The sequence below is a fragment of the Gigantopelta aegis genome, chromosome 3, assembly GCF_016097555.1.
Source record: "Gigantopelta aegis isolate Gae_Host chromosome 3, Gae_host_genome, whole genome shotgun sequence".
NCBI classification, from domain to species: Eukaryota; Metazoa; Mollusca; class Gastropoda; order Neomphalida; family Peltospiridae; genus Gigantopelta; species Gigantopelta aegis.
In genome coordinates this window covers 90958609-90972614 of record NC_054701.1, presented here as the reverse complement: position 1 = coordinate 90972614, position 14006 = coordinate 90958609, and the positions used below count along the sequence as shown (strand labels likewise).

General features: G+C 35.1%; 1 protein-coding gene and 1 long non-coding RNA gene across 4 annotated transcripts in view; one reads left to right on the top strand and one right to left on the bottom strand.

The window, feature by feature from the left end:
* The window catches only part of LOC121369316 (WASH complex subunit 4-like), a 56680-nt gene that overhangs the window by 16805 nt on the left and 25869 nt on the right, over positions 1–14006 (bottom strand). For all 3 annotated transcript variants that reach the window (XM_041494294.1, XM_041494295.1, XM_041494296.1), the window contains 7 exons: positions 13544–13669; positions 12831–12938; positions 10970–11060; positions 10123–10178; positions 4382–4461; positions 2870–2975; positions 2358–2474 (listed from right to left, as the gene is read on the bottom strand). In XM_041494294.1, coding sequence (XP_041350228.1) covers positions 2358–2474; positions 2870–2975; positions 4382–4461; positions 10123–10178; positions 10970–11060; positions 12831–12938; positions 13544–13669 — 684 coding nt within the window. The remainder of the gene's footprint in view (positions 1–2357; positions 2475–2869; positions 2976–4381; positions 4462–10122; positions 10179–10969; positions 11061–12830; positions 12939–13543; positions 13670–14006) is intronic.
* On the top strand, positions 6147–8572 carry LOC121369317. Its single transcript, XR_005957602.1, has 2 exons — positions 6147–6741; positions 7403–8572. It is a non-coding gene; the product is annotated as an uncharacterized LOC121369317 (long non-coding RNA).

The window sequence follows — 14006 nt, the reverse complement described above, 5'->3', positions numbered from 1 at the left end:
GTGATTTCCTTATAATACTAAGTTGTCTAGTGATTTCCTTATAATACTAAGTTGTCCAGTGATTTCCTTATGTTATTAAGTTGTCCAGTGATTTCCTTATAATACTAAGTTGTCTAGTGATTTCCTTATTTTATTAAGTTGTCCAGTGATTTCCTTATAATACTAAGTTGTCCAGTGATTTCCTTATAATACTAAGTTGTCCAGTGATTTCCTTATCTTACGAAGTTGTCCAGTGATTTCCTTATTTTATTAAGTTGTCCAGTGATTTCCTTATAATACTAAATTGTCTAGTGATTTCCTTATAATACTAAGTTGTCCAGTGATTTCCTTATAATACTAAGTTGTCCAGTGATTTCCTTATCTTACGAAGTTGTCCAGTGATTTCCTTATTTTATTAAGTTGTCCAGTGATTTCCTTATAATACTAAATTGTCTAGTGATTTCCTTATAATACTAAGTTGTCCAGTGATTTTCTTATCTTACTAAGTTGTCTAGTGATTTCCTTATAATACTAAGTTGTCCAGTGATTTTCTTATCTTACTAAGTTGTCTAGTGATTTCCTTATAATACTAAGTTGTCCAGTGATTTCCTTATACCAAGTTGTCTAGTGATTTCCTTATAATACTAAGTTGTCTAGTGATTTCCTTATAATACTAAGTTGTCTAGTGATTTCCTTATAATACTAAGTTGTCCGGTGATTTCCTTATAATACTAAGTTGTCTAGTGATTTCCTTATAATACTAAATTGTCTAGTGATTTCCTTATAATACTAAGCTGTCCAGTGATTTTCTTATCTTACTAAGTTGTCTAGTGATTTCCTTATAATACTAAGTTGTCCAGTGATTTCCGTATAATACTAAGTTGTCCAGTGATTTCCTTATAATACTAAGTTGTCTAGTGATTTCCTTATAATACTAAGTTGTCTAGTGATTTCCTTATAATACTAAGTTGTCCAGTGATTTCCTTATAATACTAAGTTGTCTAGTGATTTCCTTATAATACTAAGTTGTCTAGTGATTTCCTTATGTTATTAAGTTGTCCACTGATTTCCTTATTTTATTAAGTTGTCCAGTGATTTTCTTATTTTACTAAGTTGTCCAGCGATATCCTTATAATACTAAGTTGTCCACTGATTTCCTTATGTTATTAAGTTGTCCACTGATTTCGTTATGTTATTAAGTTGTCCAGTGATTTCCTTATCTTATTAAGTTGTCCAGTGATTTCCTTATGTTATTAAGTTGTCCAGTGATTTCCTTATGTTATTAAGTTGTCCAGTGATTTCCTTATCTTATTAAGTTGTCCAGTGATTTCCTTATCTTATTAAGTTGTCCAGTGATTTCCTTATCTTATTAAGTTGTCCAGTGATTTCCGTATAATACTAAGTTGTCTAGTGATTTCCTTATAATACTAAGTTGTCTAGTGATTTCCTTATAATACTAAGTTGTTTAGTGATTTTCTTATCTTACTAAGTTGTCCAGTGATTTCCTTATGTTATTAAGTTGTCCAGTGATTTCCTTATGTTATTAAGTTGTCCACTGATTTCCTTATGTTATTAAGTTGTCCAGTGATTTCCTTATCTTACTAAGTTGTCCAGTGATTTCCTTATGTTATTAAGTTGTCCAGTGATTTCCTTATCTTACTATGTTATTCAATGATTTCCTTATCTTACTAAATTGTCCAATGATTTCCTTATCTTACTAAATTGTCCAGTGATTTCCTTATCTTACTAAGTTGTCCAGTGATTTCCTTATCTTACTAAGTTGTCCAGTGATTTCCTTATAATACTAAGTTGTCCAGTGATTGCCTATCTTACTAAGTTATCCAGTGATTTTCTTATCATACTAAATAGTCCAGTGATTTTCATGTCTTACTAAGTTGTCCAGTGATTGCCTATCTTACTAAGTTATCCAGTGATTTTCTTATCATACTAAGTTATCCAGTGATTTTCTTATCATACTAAGTTTTCCAGTAATTTCCGTATCTCGTTAAGTTGCCCAGTGATTTCCTTATCTCTTTAAGTTGTCCAGTGATTTCCTTATCTCTTTAAGTTGTCCAGTAATTTCCTTATCTCTTTAAGTTGCCCAGTAGTTTCCGTACCTCATTAAGTTGTTCAGTGATTTCCTTATCTCTTTAAGTTGCCCAGTGATTTCCTTACTTCATTAAGTTGTCCAGTGATTTCCTTATCTCTTTAAGTTGCCCAGTAATTTCCGTACCTCATTAAGTTGTCCAGTAATTTCCTTATCTCTTTAAGTTGCCCAGTAATTTCCGTACCTCATTAAGTTGTTCAGTGATTTCCTTATCTCTTTAAGTTGCCCAGTGATTTCCTTACTTCATTAAGTTGTCCAGTGATTTCCTTACCTCATTAAGTTGTCCAGTGATTTCCTTGTTGAAGGCATTAAGTAGGTCCTGTGGTGAATTAAGATGTCGAACAGACTTCATCGGCACAACACAATCTCGTAATGCTCCAATCATGTACTAAAATGGTGAAAACATCAAACATGAATAAAAAGTCTACAGTCCATTAACTGTACATCAGATAAAATCATAAATAATGTAGGACCACACTCAGACAAACTGCAAAATATCTACATCTTATGAAAGTGTGATTAATAAAAATTACCCCATTCACCCTGTTTCATAAATCATAATATTTAACTGAAACCAGATACCCTTGACAAAATGAACATTATACTATTTAGGTCAGACTAAGTGTGTGTTTGTTTTTTGTTGATGCTGAATTTTTTTTTTTGATGGGAAATGAGGGGGGAAAATGCAAACAGGTATGAATATGTGTGAGGTCAGGTTAAGGCATGACAAGAAAGCACACATTCATGACTGTATGACTGTGACAGTAAACGCTGACATCTTACGTGTATCCTGTGTGTATCGGTGACGTTCTCACATAAGTCTGTCAGGTAGATGGGCATGATGACTCGATGCCAGTAGAAGAAGCTGCAGTCACAGGCCCCTCGTAACCTGAAACAAACTCCACACATTACACAAACATCATAGGTTTTTTATAAATATTACTGGCTTAAAATGTATTTTCATATGCAAGCACTCTGTCCTGTGTACATACGTCAGCTATCTTGATTGTTTAGTATTAATGGGGATAAAAGAAAGAAAGAAATGTTTTATTTAATGACGCACTCAACACATTGTATTTATGGTTATATGGCGTCAGACATATGGTTACGGACCACAGATATTGAGAGAGGAAACCCACTGTCACCATTTCATGGGCTACTCTTTTCGATTAGCAGCAAGGGATCTTTTATATGCACCACCCCATAGACAGGGTAGTACATACCACAGCCTTTGATATACCAGTCGTGGTGCACTGGCTGGAACGAGAAATAGCCTAATGGGCTAATGGGGAAAAGTCGACGTAGTGTCCTAATACCTTCCCACCGAGCCATTAAACCGGACTCTGAGTGGGACACAGACCCATCATCCACTAGTCTTAGAGTATACAGCTTGTCCTACCTAGACAGCTGAGGTGTGTGTGCTCAGGATAGCATGCTTGAACCGTAATTGATATAAGCATAAAAATAAACTGAAACGAATGAATGCAGACTGCTTAACCTCTACACCACCAAGGTCTGTATTTTTTATTCATTTACAAAATCTCCCAGCCAGTACACCTCAACTGGTATATCAAAGGCTGTGGTATGTCCTATCCTGTCTGTGGGATGGTGTATATAAAAGATCCCTTGCTACTAATGAAAAAATGTAACGGGTTTCCCCTCTAAGACTTTACATCAAAATTACCAAATGTTTGACATCCAATAGCCGATGATTAATAAATCTATGTGCTCTTTTTCATTTGCCAATTCAACTTATTAACAGTTATCATAAACACTGAACCATAGTTTACTAATATAGTCTTCATCATTTTTCAAAAGTAAATAATGTTTGTAAATTAAATGGCCAAATTGACATCTCAGATGTGTTTAACAGCATTTTGTTTTAATTTTTGTTTGCTTGCTTTGTTTAATGACGCCACTAGAGCACATTGATTTATTAATCATCGGCTAATGGATGTCAAACATTTGGTAATTTTGACATATAGTCTTAGAGAGAAAACCGTCTACATTTTACCATAAGTAGCAAGGGATCATTTATATGCACCATCTCACAGACAGGATAGCACATACCACAGCCTTTGATATGCCAGTTGTGGTGCAAATGGCTGGAATGAGAAATAGCCCAATGGGCCCACCGATGGAGAACGATTTCAAAACAAACGTGCATCAAGTGAGTGCTTTACCACTGGGATTTTGTTTTAAAGTTACAATAGAGTAGTTTGCAAACATGCAGTTTTGTCGAAGGATTAAATTTTTCTGTGTCCCATACAGTTTAAACATAACACACTGACTTACTTTTGTCTCAGGTCACAAATAATATCCAGTTTACGTAGGGTTTCTACCAGATTGCTCAACTCGTCATCTTTAAAACATTTCTACAAAAACAATAACAATGGAAATCAGATTAAAATTATCAACAATCAAGACAAAAAACATTATAGCTGAAAATAAACATTTGTGAACATTCAACAAAAAAACAATATGAACATAACAACAAAGTAAGCATTAGTTGTCAATATTCATCTGATAGGATCTATTCATCTGATAGGATCTATATGAAAAGTACATCAATATTCATCTCATAGGCTCTATATGAAAAGTACATCAATATTCATCTGATAGGATCTATATGAAAAGTACATCAATATTCATCTAATAGGATCTATATGAAAAGGACATCAATATTCATCTGATAGGCTCTATATGAAAAGTACATCAATATTCATCTAATAGGATCTATATGAAAAGTACATCAATATTCATCTGATAGGCTCTATATGAAAAGTACATCAATATTCATCTGATAGGCTCTACCGGTATATGAAAAGTACATCAATATTCATCTAATAGGATCTATATGAAAAGTACATCAATATTCATCTGATAGGCTCTATATGAAAAGTACATCAATATTCATCTTTAAGGACCACACAGAGTTTGAGAGGAAACCCGCTGTCACCACTGCACAAGCAAGACAAAAACATTATAGCTGAAAATAAACATTTGTGAACATTCAACAAACAAACAATTATGAACATAACAACAAAGTAAGCATTAGTTGTCAATATTCATCTGATAGGATCTATTCATCTGATAGGCTCTATATGAAAAGTACATCAATATTCATCTAATAGGATCTATATGAAAAGTACATCAATATTCATCTGATAGGATCTATTCATCTAATAGGCTCTATATGAAAAGGACATCAATATTCATCTAATAGGATCTATATGAAAAGTACATCAATATTCATCTGATAGGATCTATTCATCTAATAGGCTCTATATGAAAAGGACATCAATATTCATCTGATAGGCTCTATATGAAAAGGACATCAATATTCATCTGATAGGCTCTATATGAAAAGGACATCAATATTCATCTGATAGGCTCTATATGAAAAGGACATCAATGTTCATCTGATAGGCTCTATATGAAAAGGACATCAATATTCATCTGATACTCTATATGAAAAGGACATCAATATTCATCTGATAGCCTCTATATGAAAAGGACATCAATATTCAGCTGATAGGCTCTATATGAAAAGTACATCAATATTCATCTAATAGGCTCTATATGAAAAGGACATCAATATTCATCTAATAGGCTCTATATGAAAAGTACATCAATATTCATCTGATAGGCTCTATATGAAAAGTACATCAATATTCATCTAATAGGATCTATATGAAAAGTACATCAATATTCATCTGATAGGATCTATATGAAAAGTACATCAATATTCATTTTTAAGGACCACACAGAGTTTGAGAGGAAACCCGCTGTCACCACTGCATGGGCTACTCTTTCCGATTAGCAGCAAGAGATCTTTTATTTGCGCTTCCCACAGGCTGGATAGCACAAACCATGGCCTTTGTTGAACCAGTTATGGATCACTGGTCGGTGCAAGTGGTTTACACCTACCCATTGAGCCTTGTGGAGCACTCACTCAGGGTTTGGAGTTGGTATCTGGATTAAAAATCCCATGCCTCACTGGGATCCGAACCCAGTACCTACCAGCCTGTAGACCGATGGCCTAACCACGACGCCACCAAGTAAAAATGAGTTGTAGCAGTTTAAAAAAACACAAGCATCCGGGCAGTAATTAGGTTTTTCTTCACTTAAACAAAAACTGCACTTCCAAAGTAAAAGCTACAATTTCTTCTCAACATAGTTATTTGATATGTTTCAATGCATGTCAACTCTTGTGTTTAAAACGGGAAACTCCAATGTCTACTTGAACATCTTGAAACAAGTGTAGGAAATGTGCAGCAGGAAATGCACTGTACAGTGAAACCTGTCTAGTTCATCCACTGAACAATCCTGCTGTGCATATTCTTTATACACAGGAACCTTATATAGAGGTTAACATATTTGCATGTTCTAAACATTCTAAAATTCATGCTTTTGCAGGTGAACAGTGCGCATTTTAAGTGTCCTTTATAGATAGGTGACTGCATATTGGAATCACCAGGTACACTTAAACCGGTTTAACTGTAGCTGAGTTTCAGCTCCCTGGCAGTGTTTTGTGTATGCAGACTGCATCTTGGGTCAAACGGTCTTACAGAATACTACCACACACTCGTGTCAAGTTGACTACCAGTTTCTACTGACTACACCAACTGACGTTTCATTACCACAATAACAAGGTAAGGAATTAATGTTTTTACGTTATACCCTAATGAACAAAATAAATATTAAACATTTTCAGCAAACATGCTTTAAATAAGTCTTATTAAAACTTTGGAAGACTGTCCAAATTGCTTTTTGTTCCAACATATTTGTAACTCAGAATATGTGTTATAGTTAAAATATATCACTGACAGAAATGGTTTTTAGGTAAGCAAGGTATAACTTCTGTACATTCCAGTAAAACATCAGAGTTAACGGTACATGCAGTTGTAATGTGTGGATATGAAATCTTTCTTTGTCCCATTTACCATTCAACTGATTTGGGGGTTTTCTCGTTCCAACCAGTGCACCACAACTGGTTAAAGACCGTGGTATGTGCTTTTCTCTCTGTGGGAAAGTGCATATAAAAGATCCTTTGCTTCATTAATAAAATGTAGTGGGTTTCCTCTGATGACTATATGTCAGAAATACCAAATGTTTGACGATGATTAATTAATCAATATGCTCTAGTGGTGTCATTAAACAAAACTTTATTTTTGTATGCTTTGAAATGATTGTTCTGCAAATTGTAATATGTCAATAGTTTGAGTGTATAGATGTGAAATATTCATTTTATGATTTAAAATTTTAAACAAGTTAGTTCTAAAATAAATAATTGTGTTACAACTTGTTTTTTAGATGTATTTGCGACATGTAATCATACTGCTAAGTGCAGTGTGTACGCTGTCACTTGCTAAAACATCGTATGACGACTGCAGTTGGGACCTTGATCTTTACGGCCAATGTGTTCGCTGTCTCCGTGGTTACCACCTGACCTACCATGCACAACTGTACCGATGGTGTTGTCTCTCAGTCGACGCACCAAACAGAGGGCTGGGAGCCGTCGTGATGCGGCATTGGTGTACCGAAAGGTAAAGAGTGGAAACCCAATCAAAAGGGCTCAGAGCGATTGTGACATGGCACTGGTGTAACAAAAACTAAAGAATGTTCATAAAAAACAAAAACCACAACGTATTCCTGATTTTGTGTGTGTGTGTGTGTGTGTAATTTTATTCACACATCTAGTAATAATTACAAACTGTTTGCTGTTGTATGACTAACTCTATTCTGATTGGATGACATTGCTAAAAACTTAATGTTATCCTTCGAGAAACTACAATAGAATTATGGTTTGTAATTATAAGAACTGTTTCTCATCCTTCGAGAAACTACAATAGAATTATGGTTTGTAATTATAAGAACTGTTTCTCATCCTTCGAGAAACTAAAATAGAATTATGGTTTGTAATTATAAGAACTGTTTCTCATTTCTATGAAATTATCAATGTACAGAGAAACCTCTCTAAACCGGACACCCTTAGAAATAGAAAAATATCCGGTTTCAAGAGGTATCCAGTTTAGAGAGATTAAGTTTCAAGAGGTATCCAGTTTAGAGAGATTAAGTTCTATACTCATTTTTTAAAAAGGGATTCCGTAAAAAGTCCGGTTTGAGGGAATTCCAGTTTTTAGAGGGTCCAGTTTTGAGAGATTTCGCTGTAGACACTAACAGTCACAAAGTTAGTATAAAACTGCTTTGCTACATGATGCAATTTTATACAATTTATGACTGTTATACATCAATAAATTCACAAAAATTAAACACAATTTTTATATAAAGTATATGGAATGTTTTTGTGATTTTTTTATTTAATTTTTTTAAATTATTTTTTATTCACAGAATCACCAGTTTCCTTTTTATCTGTTACCACCACAAATGTGAAGTGACATGATATGTTTACTTGTGCCAATGATCACATAAAAGAATTGCTGATATACATATATATTGATTAAAGTCATTTTTATCTTTAAATTCTTTAGTTTTGTCATAACTAACCTATGATCAGTCTGACATTTTGTACTTCTGATGGCAGAAAAGAGCAAACAGAAGGCACTGGAAGGACAGTTGGATAATAAATATGACATGAAAAAATATTTAACTGCACCGACCTCTGTGGTGTAGTGGTTAAGCCTGGTAGGTACTGGGTTCGAATCCTGGTACTGGCTCCCACCAATGGTTACTAGCCACTAACTCTCTGTCCTGGACACACAGCCCAGCTTACGGAGATGTATGTCCAGGACAGCATGCTTGAACCTTAAGTGGATAGACGCACAGAAATAAGTAGAAATTAATTAATGAATATTTAACTGCACTAAATTGATAGAAAATTGGAGAAAACTTGAGGTGTTTTCTCTTTTATAGATACATCACCTGTCATCATGACACTAAAGAAAATCATCTGATACATATAGTTTTGTGGTTCTTTTTATCAATCATCAGCTATTGCATGTCAAACATTTGCTAATTTTGACTAGTAGTCAGAGAAAACCCACTACATTTTTCTATTAGTAGCAAGGGATCTTTTATATGTACCATCCCAGAGACAGGATAGCACATACCACAGCTTTTGATATACCAGTCGTGGTGCACTGGCTAGAACAAGAAATAACCAAATGGTCCCACCGATGGAGACTGACACATATAGAGACAATTTCTTGTCATTTTCAAATGGTGTTTACATTATATATGAAAATGAATTATGAGTAATCTGTGATTTGACAGAAATACATTCGACAGTCTATGTTGTAAAATGTCCAGTTTCCCCCCCCCCCCCGACAGTTACTGCCATTCTTAGCCATATTAAGAAATTCTGAAGCGAGTTGTTTTCTCATATTTATGTTTGTCTGAATCAATCTCATGAATAATTTAAGAAATTTCATGGAACTCAATATCAGGTTCACTGTCACTATAAAAACACATTTCTAATTTCATGGAACTCGATATCAGGTTCATTGTCACTATAAAAACACATTTCTAAATTCTAACCAAGGGAAAACACTAGCCGTGGGCACTAACTTTAAAACAGGATGGTACTGGTGCAGACAAAACAGTAGATTGTACTCTTCCGATATTTTTAAATGGTATTAACAGCCAGTATTTCAGTATTTAGGATAACCCAAACTACCAACAATACCTAAAACTGGAAGTGTGAAAATGTGAATATGACTTCCACATTTTCACCCATTGGACTATTTCTCATTCCAGCCAGTGCACTATGACTGGTTAATCAAAGACTGTCGTATGTGCAATCCTGTCTGTGTTTGACATCCAGCAGCCGATAATTCATAAATCAATGTGCATTAGTGGTGTCACTGAACAAAACAAACTGTTTTTCCCCACATTTTTACTCTATTGAAAAATGCAACTTTCACTAAAGATCAACTTTATGGCATTTGCAGTTTAATATATTTCACACCTATATACAAAAAAAATAATATTATAAGTTCTTTAAAGTGAATTAGAGAGGACTTCTCTTTAGAATTAATTTTACATTTGTTTAAAAACAGTTCCACAGTATTTACCAGTTTCTTTGCAAAGGCCAGGGCCAGTTTTGCTGTTAATCTTCGCTCTTTAGTTCCTGCAGTACAAGAAAACAAAAACAAAACAGATCATTACATTTTTACTAAACTAATAAAACATATCACTGAAGAATATAGCAAATAGTTTAACAGTATTGCCATTATAACATTGCCTTTACTAATTTCAAATTTATTGGTGGTCATGCTAAAGGTTTACCCTTATTTGTTTTTAACCACAAAAATTAAAATGTCAAACACATATTAAGAAAGTGTCTGTACAGGCTGTAGTATTCTCTCACAAATGATCCAGAATTCGTGCTAGTTTAGAATATATAGTGAGACCAGTTCTAGTTAAGGCTGATAATGTCTTTTTTATAATCAAACAACATATGTAAACAATCAAAGTCTTTTAGTTTTTAACAAACCCATTAATATACTTGAACAAATGCAAATGAAATTTATGCCAATGGTCTATAAAAGATGGTACTATACTAACGTACATTTGAGTAGTCTCAATCTAATTGGTTTTATGGATATATGGATTGATTTTTGTTTCACACAGCAATAATTTCAACTGTAATTAAAATTTTATATAAATTCTGTTTCAATTCTTTGTTTTTAATAAGCAAATAACTTACACACAATACAAGTGAAAATGTTTATAAACTGCGTGAAAACACATGGGTTGTGTAGCGCGGATTCCACAAGTACGAGAGTGGACACAGACAATACAAGTGAAAATGTTTATAAACTGCGTGAACACACCTGGGCCGTGCAGTGTGGATTCCGCCAGTACAAGAGCGGACACAGACAATACTAGTGAAAATGTTTATAAACTGCGTGAACACACCTGGGCCGTGCAGCGCGGATTCCGTCAGTACGAGAGCGGACAGCACATCCAGTCTCTGCTCGCTGTACTTCTTGTCAGATTTTATACGTTTCTGAAAACAAAACAAGGGCTATAACTCTGTGAAAAATTAGTAAATTGCCATGAAAATCAAACTTGATCCCTAATAGAACATGATAAAGCTATACATACACAAAATGTTAGCTCAATATCTCAAAGCATTGTGAAAAAAACATCCGAAAAACTATGTGGGACAGATGGATGAACAGATAGACATATAAATGGACGGAAGGACAGATAGAAAAAGGAGATGAAACCTATAGTCTCTTCCAGTTAGGGGACTAATAAAACTGGATTAATAAAATATCCATCAATATCATCAATGATACGTACATCAACTGGTGTGCACATTAAATAGATTTTGTACATTTAACATGATTTTGATGCATATATCCAATCAATCCTGGACACACACTTCAGCTATTTAGACTTTTTGTCCCGATGTTAAGGGTTAATGAGAGAGAATTCTGTGTAGTGACCTCACACCTTCCAATGGAGCCGGTAAGTCACTCACGATATGAACACCTAAGCCACTAAAGCTAGTGAAAATAGATTTCATAAAACGTCCACGTGAGCTAACACTTAATGGAATTGAATTCTGGAATAATAGTTTCTGGCATACATTCTTTTGTAGACGGTTTTTCTCACATAAGACTCAAGAAAATCAATTGTTGAAAGCAAGCTTTATGGACTGATTTCCTTGATACGAGTGTCAGATATCACAAAAGGATGAGTGCCAGAAATAGTTTCTAGTTCAATCACACATACCGGTATAATTTTAGTATATCAAATTCACTGCATTTTATTTGGGCACCATGACGTCACGATCCTGCTCACAGCTGATATATATATATACATATTACATAACTAGAAGGAATGCATTCAGTGTGATGTCACATGCTACCTTTGGGCACCATGACATCACGATCCTGCTCACAGCTGATATATATATATATACATATTACATAACTAGAAGGAATGCATTCAGTGTGACGTCACATGCTACCTTTAATTATGGAATGAACAGCTAGCAATGGGCCTCTACCTCCTAAATGATTGAAATCAATTAACCAATGAAAAGGGTTCATTGCCATCATGGGGACGTGTGCTAGACGGTTTTTCTAACAAGGCTTTCTGACAGCTTTCTACCGGTTGACTGAACTAGAAACCTCCATCTGTAAGCAGGACAATGGTTTTTCATGAATCAAGAGAAAGGAAATGTTTTATTTAACGACACTCTACACATTTTATTAAAGGTTATATGGCGTCGGACATGTGGTTAAAGACCACAGATATTGAGAGAGGAAGCCAACTTTCGCCACTTCATAGACTTCATAGATCAAGAGGAAGGAAGGAAGAAAGTGTTTTATTTATCGATACACTCAACACATTTTATTTACAGTTATAAGGCGTCAGACATATGGTTAAGGACCACACAGATATTGAGAGAGGAAACCTGCTGTTGCCACTTCATGGGCTACTCTTTTCAATTAGCAGCAAGGGATCTTTTATATGCACCATCCCATAGACAGGATAGCACATACCACAGCCTTTGATGTACCAGTCGTGGTGCACTGGCTGGAGCAAGAAATAGCGCAAAGTGGGCCCACTGACGGGGATCGATCCCAAACCGACCACACGTCAAGCAAGCGCTGTACTACTGGGCTACGCTTCACCCATGGATGAATCAAGAGATGTCCAACACATGGTAACTGTGGCTCTTGGTCTGGAGGGTAAATCAAAGTGATTTCATCTGCACCCTCCCCTCCCACAGGCTGCTAGCAGTACTTATCTGTAAACATACCTTGGCTATACCAATGGCAGTCAGTGCATGGAAACTCAGGTGCTGAATGATGTGATTTATCGACTCTGCAACAAGCATGGTGCGTCGATGGAATGTGTGATCTATAGCCTGAAAATACAGAAGGGAAATATTTATCGCACATACTTATTACCAAGTACAACAATCATAAAAATAGTTATTACATATAAATATAACCAAGTTCATTATTTCAGCTGGAAAATCTGTTTGCAAATCAAGTTAAGTTGTAAGCATATGAAACGGTGGATGAAGGAGAATGACTGACTGACTGACTGGTTCACGGTTGGTCATGGATCGATCCCCGTCAGTGGGCCCATTGGACTATTTCTCGTTCCAGTCAGTGCACCAAGACTGATATATCAAAGGCTGTGGTATGTGGATGGTGCAAATAAAAGATCCTTGTTACCAATGAAAAAATGTAGCGGGTTTCTTCTCTAAGACTATATGTCAAGATTACCAATGTTTGACAAGCAATAACCAATGATTAAAAAATCAATGTGTTCTCGTGGTTTTGTTAAACAAAACAAACTTTAACTTTTTTTACTCAGTGAGACTGACTTGATACATGAATTAATGACTGAATGAAAGAATGAATAAACAAATAGCTACCTTCAGTACTTTAATCAGCTTACAGAGCGAGAATGATAGTGAAGAAATTAATGAATAAATGAATGAATGAACGAATGAACGGTTACCTTCAGCAGCTCAATGAGTCGACAGAGCGCCAGCACGGCTGTCTTGGTCATGGGTTTCTGAAGAGCCACGTGAAGATTCATCAGTGTTCGGATTTGATGACTCAAATTGTAAGCATAGAAAAGTCCCTGGAATAATAAACACAGTACTACCATAATGTACACGATCACATGCAAAGAGTTCAGGCAACCATGAGTACTCAAGTACACGGGCACGGGCTGAGTCTAGCAAGACTCAAGCTCATTCAAAGGACTCGAGTACCCATACCAGGGGTGCCGAAAGTACTCACCCGCTCACCAAATGAGAGTAAATATTCTGACGAACGAGTTAAAAAATGCAACTACCAGCCCAACAGTCTATCTTTTTTATTTCGTTTGCCACATGATGTTTTGTCAATTCATATATATCATTTGAAGTGAAGACACTGTATATTATAATATTGTTATTAATATATTGTTCTGTAGA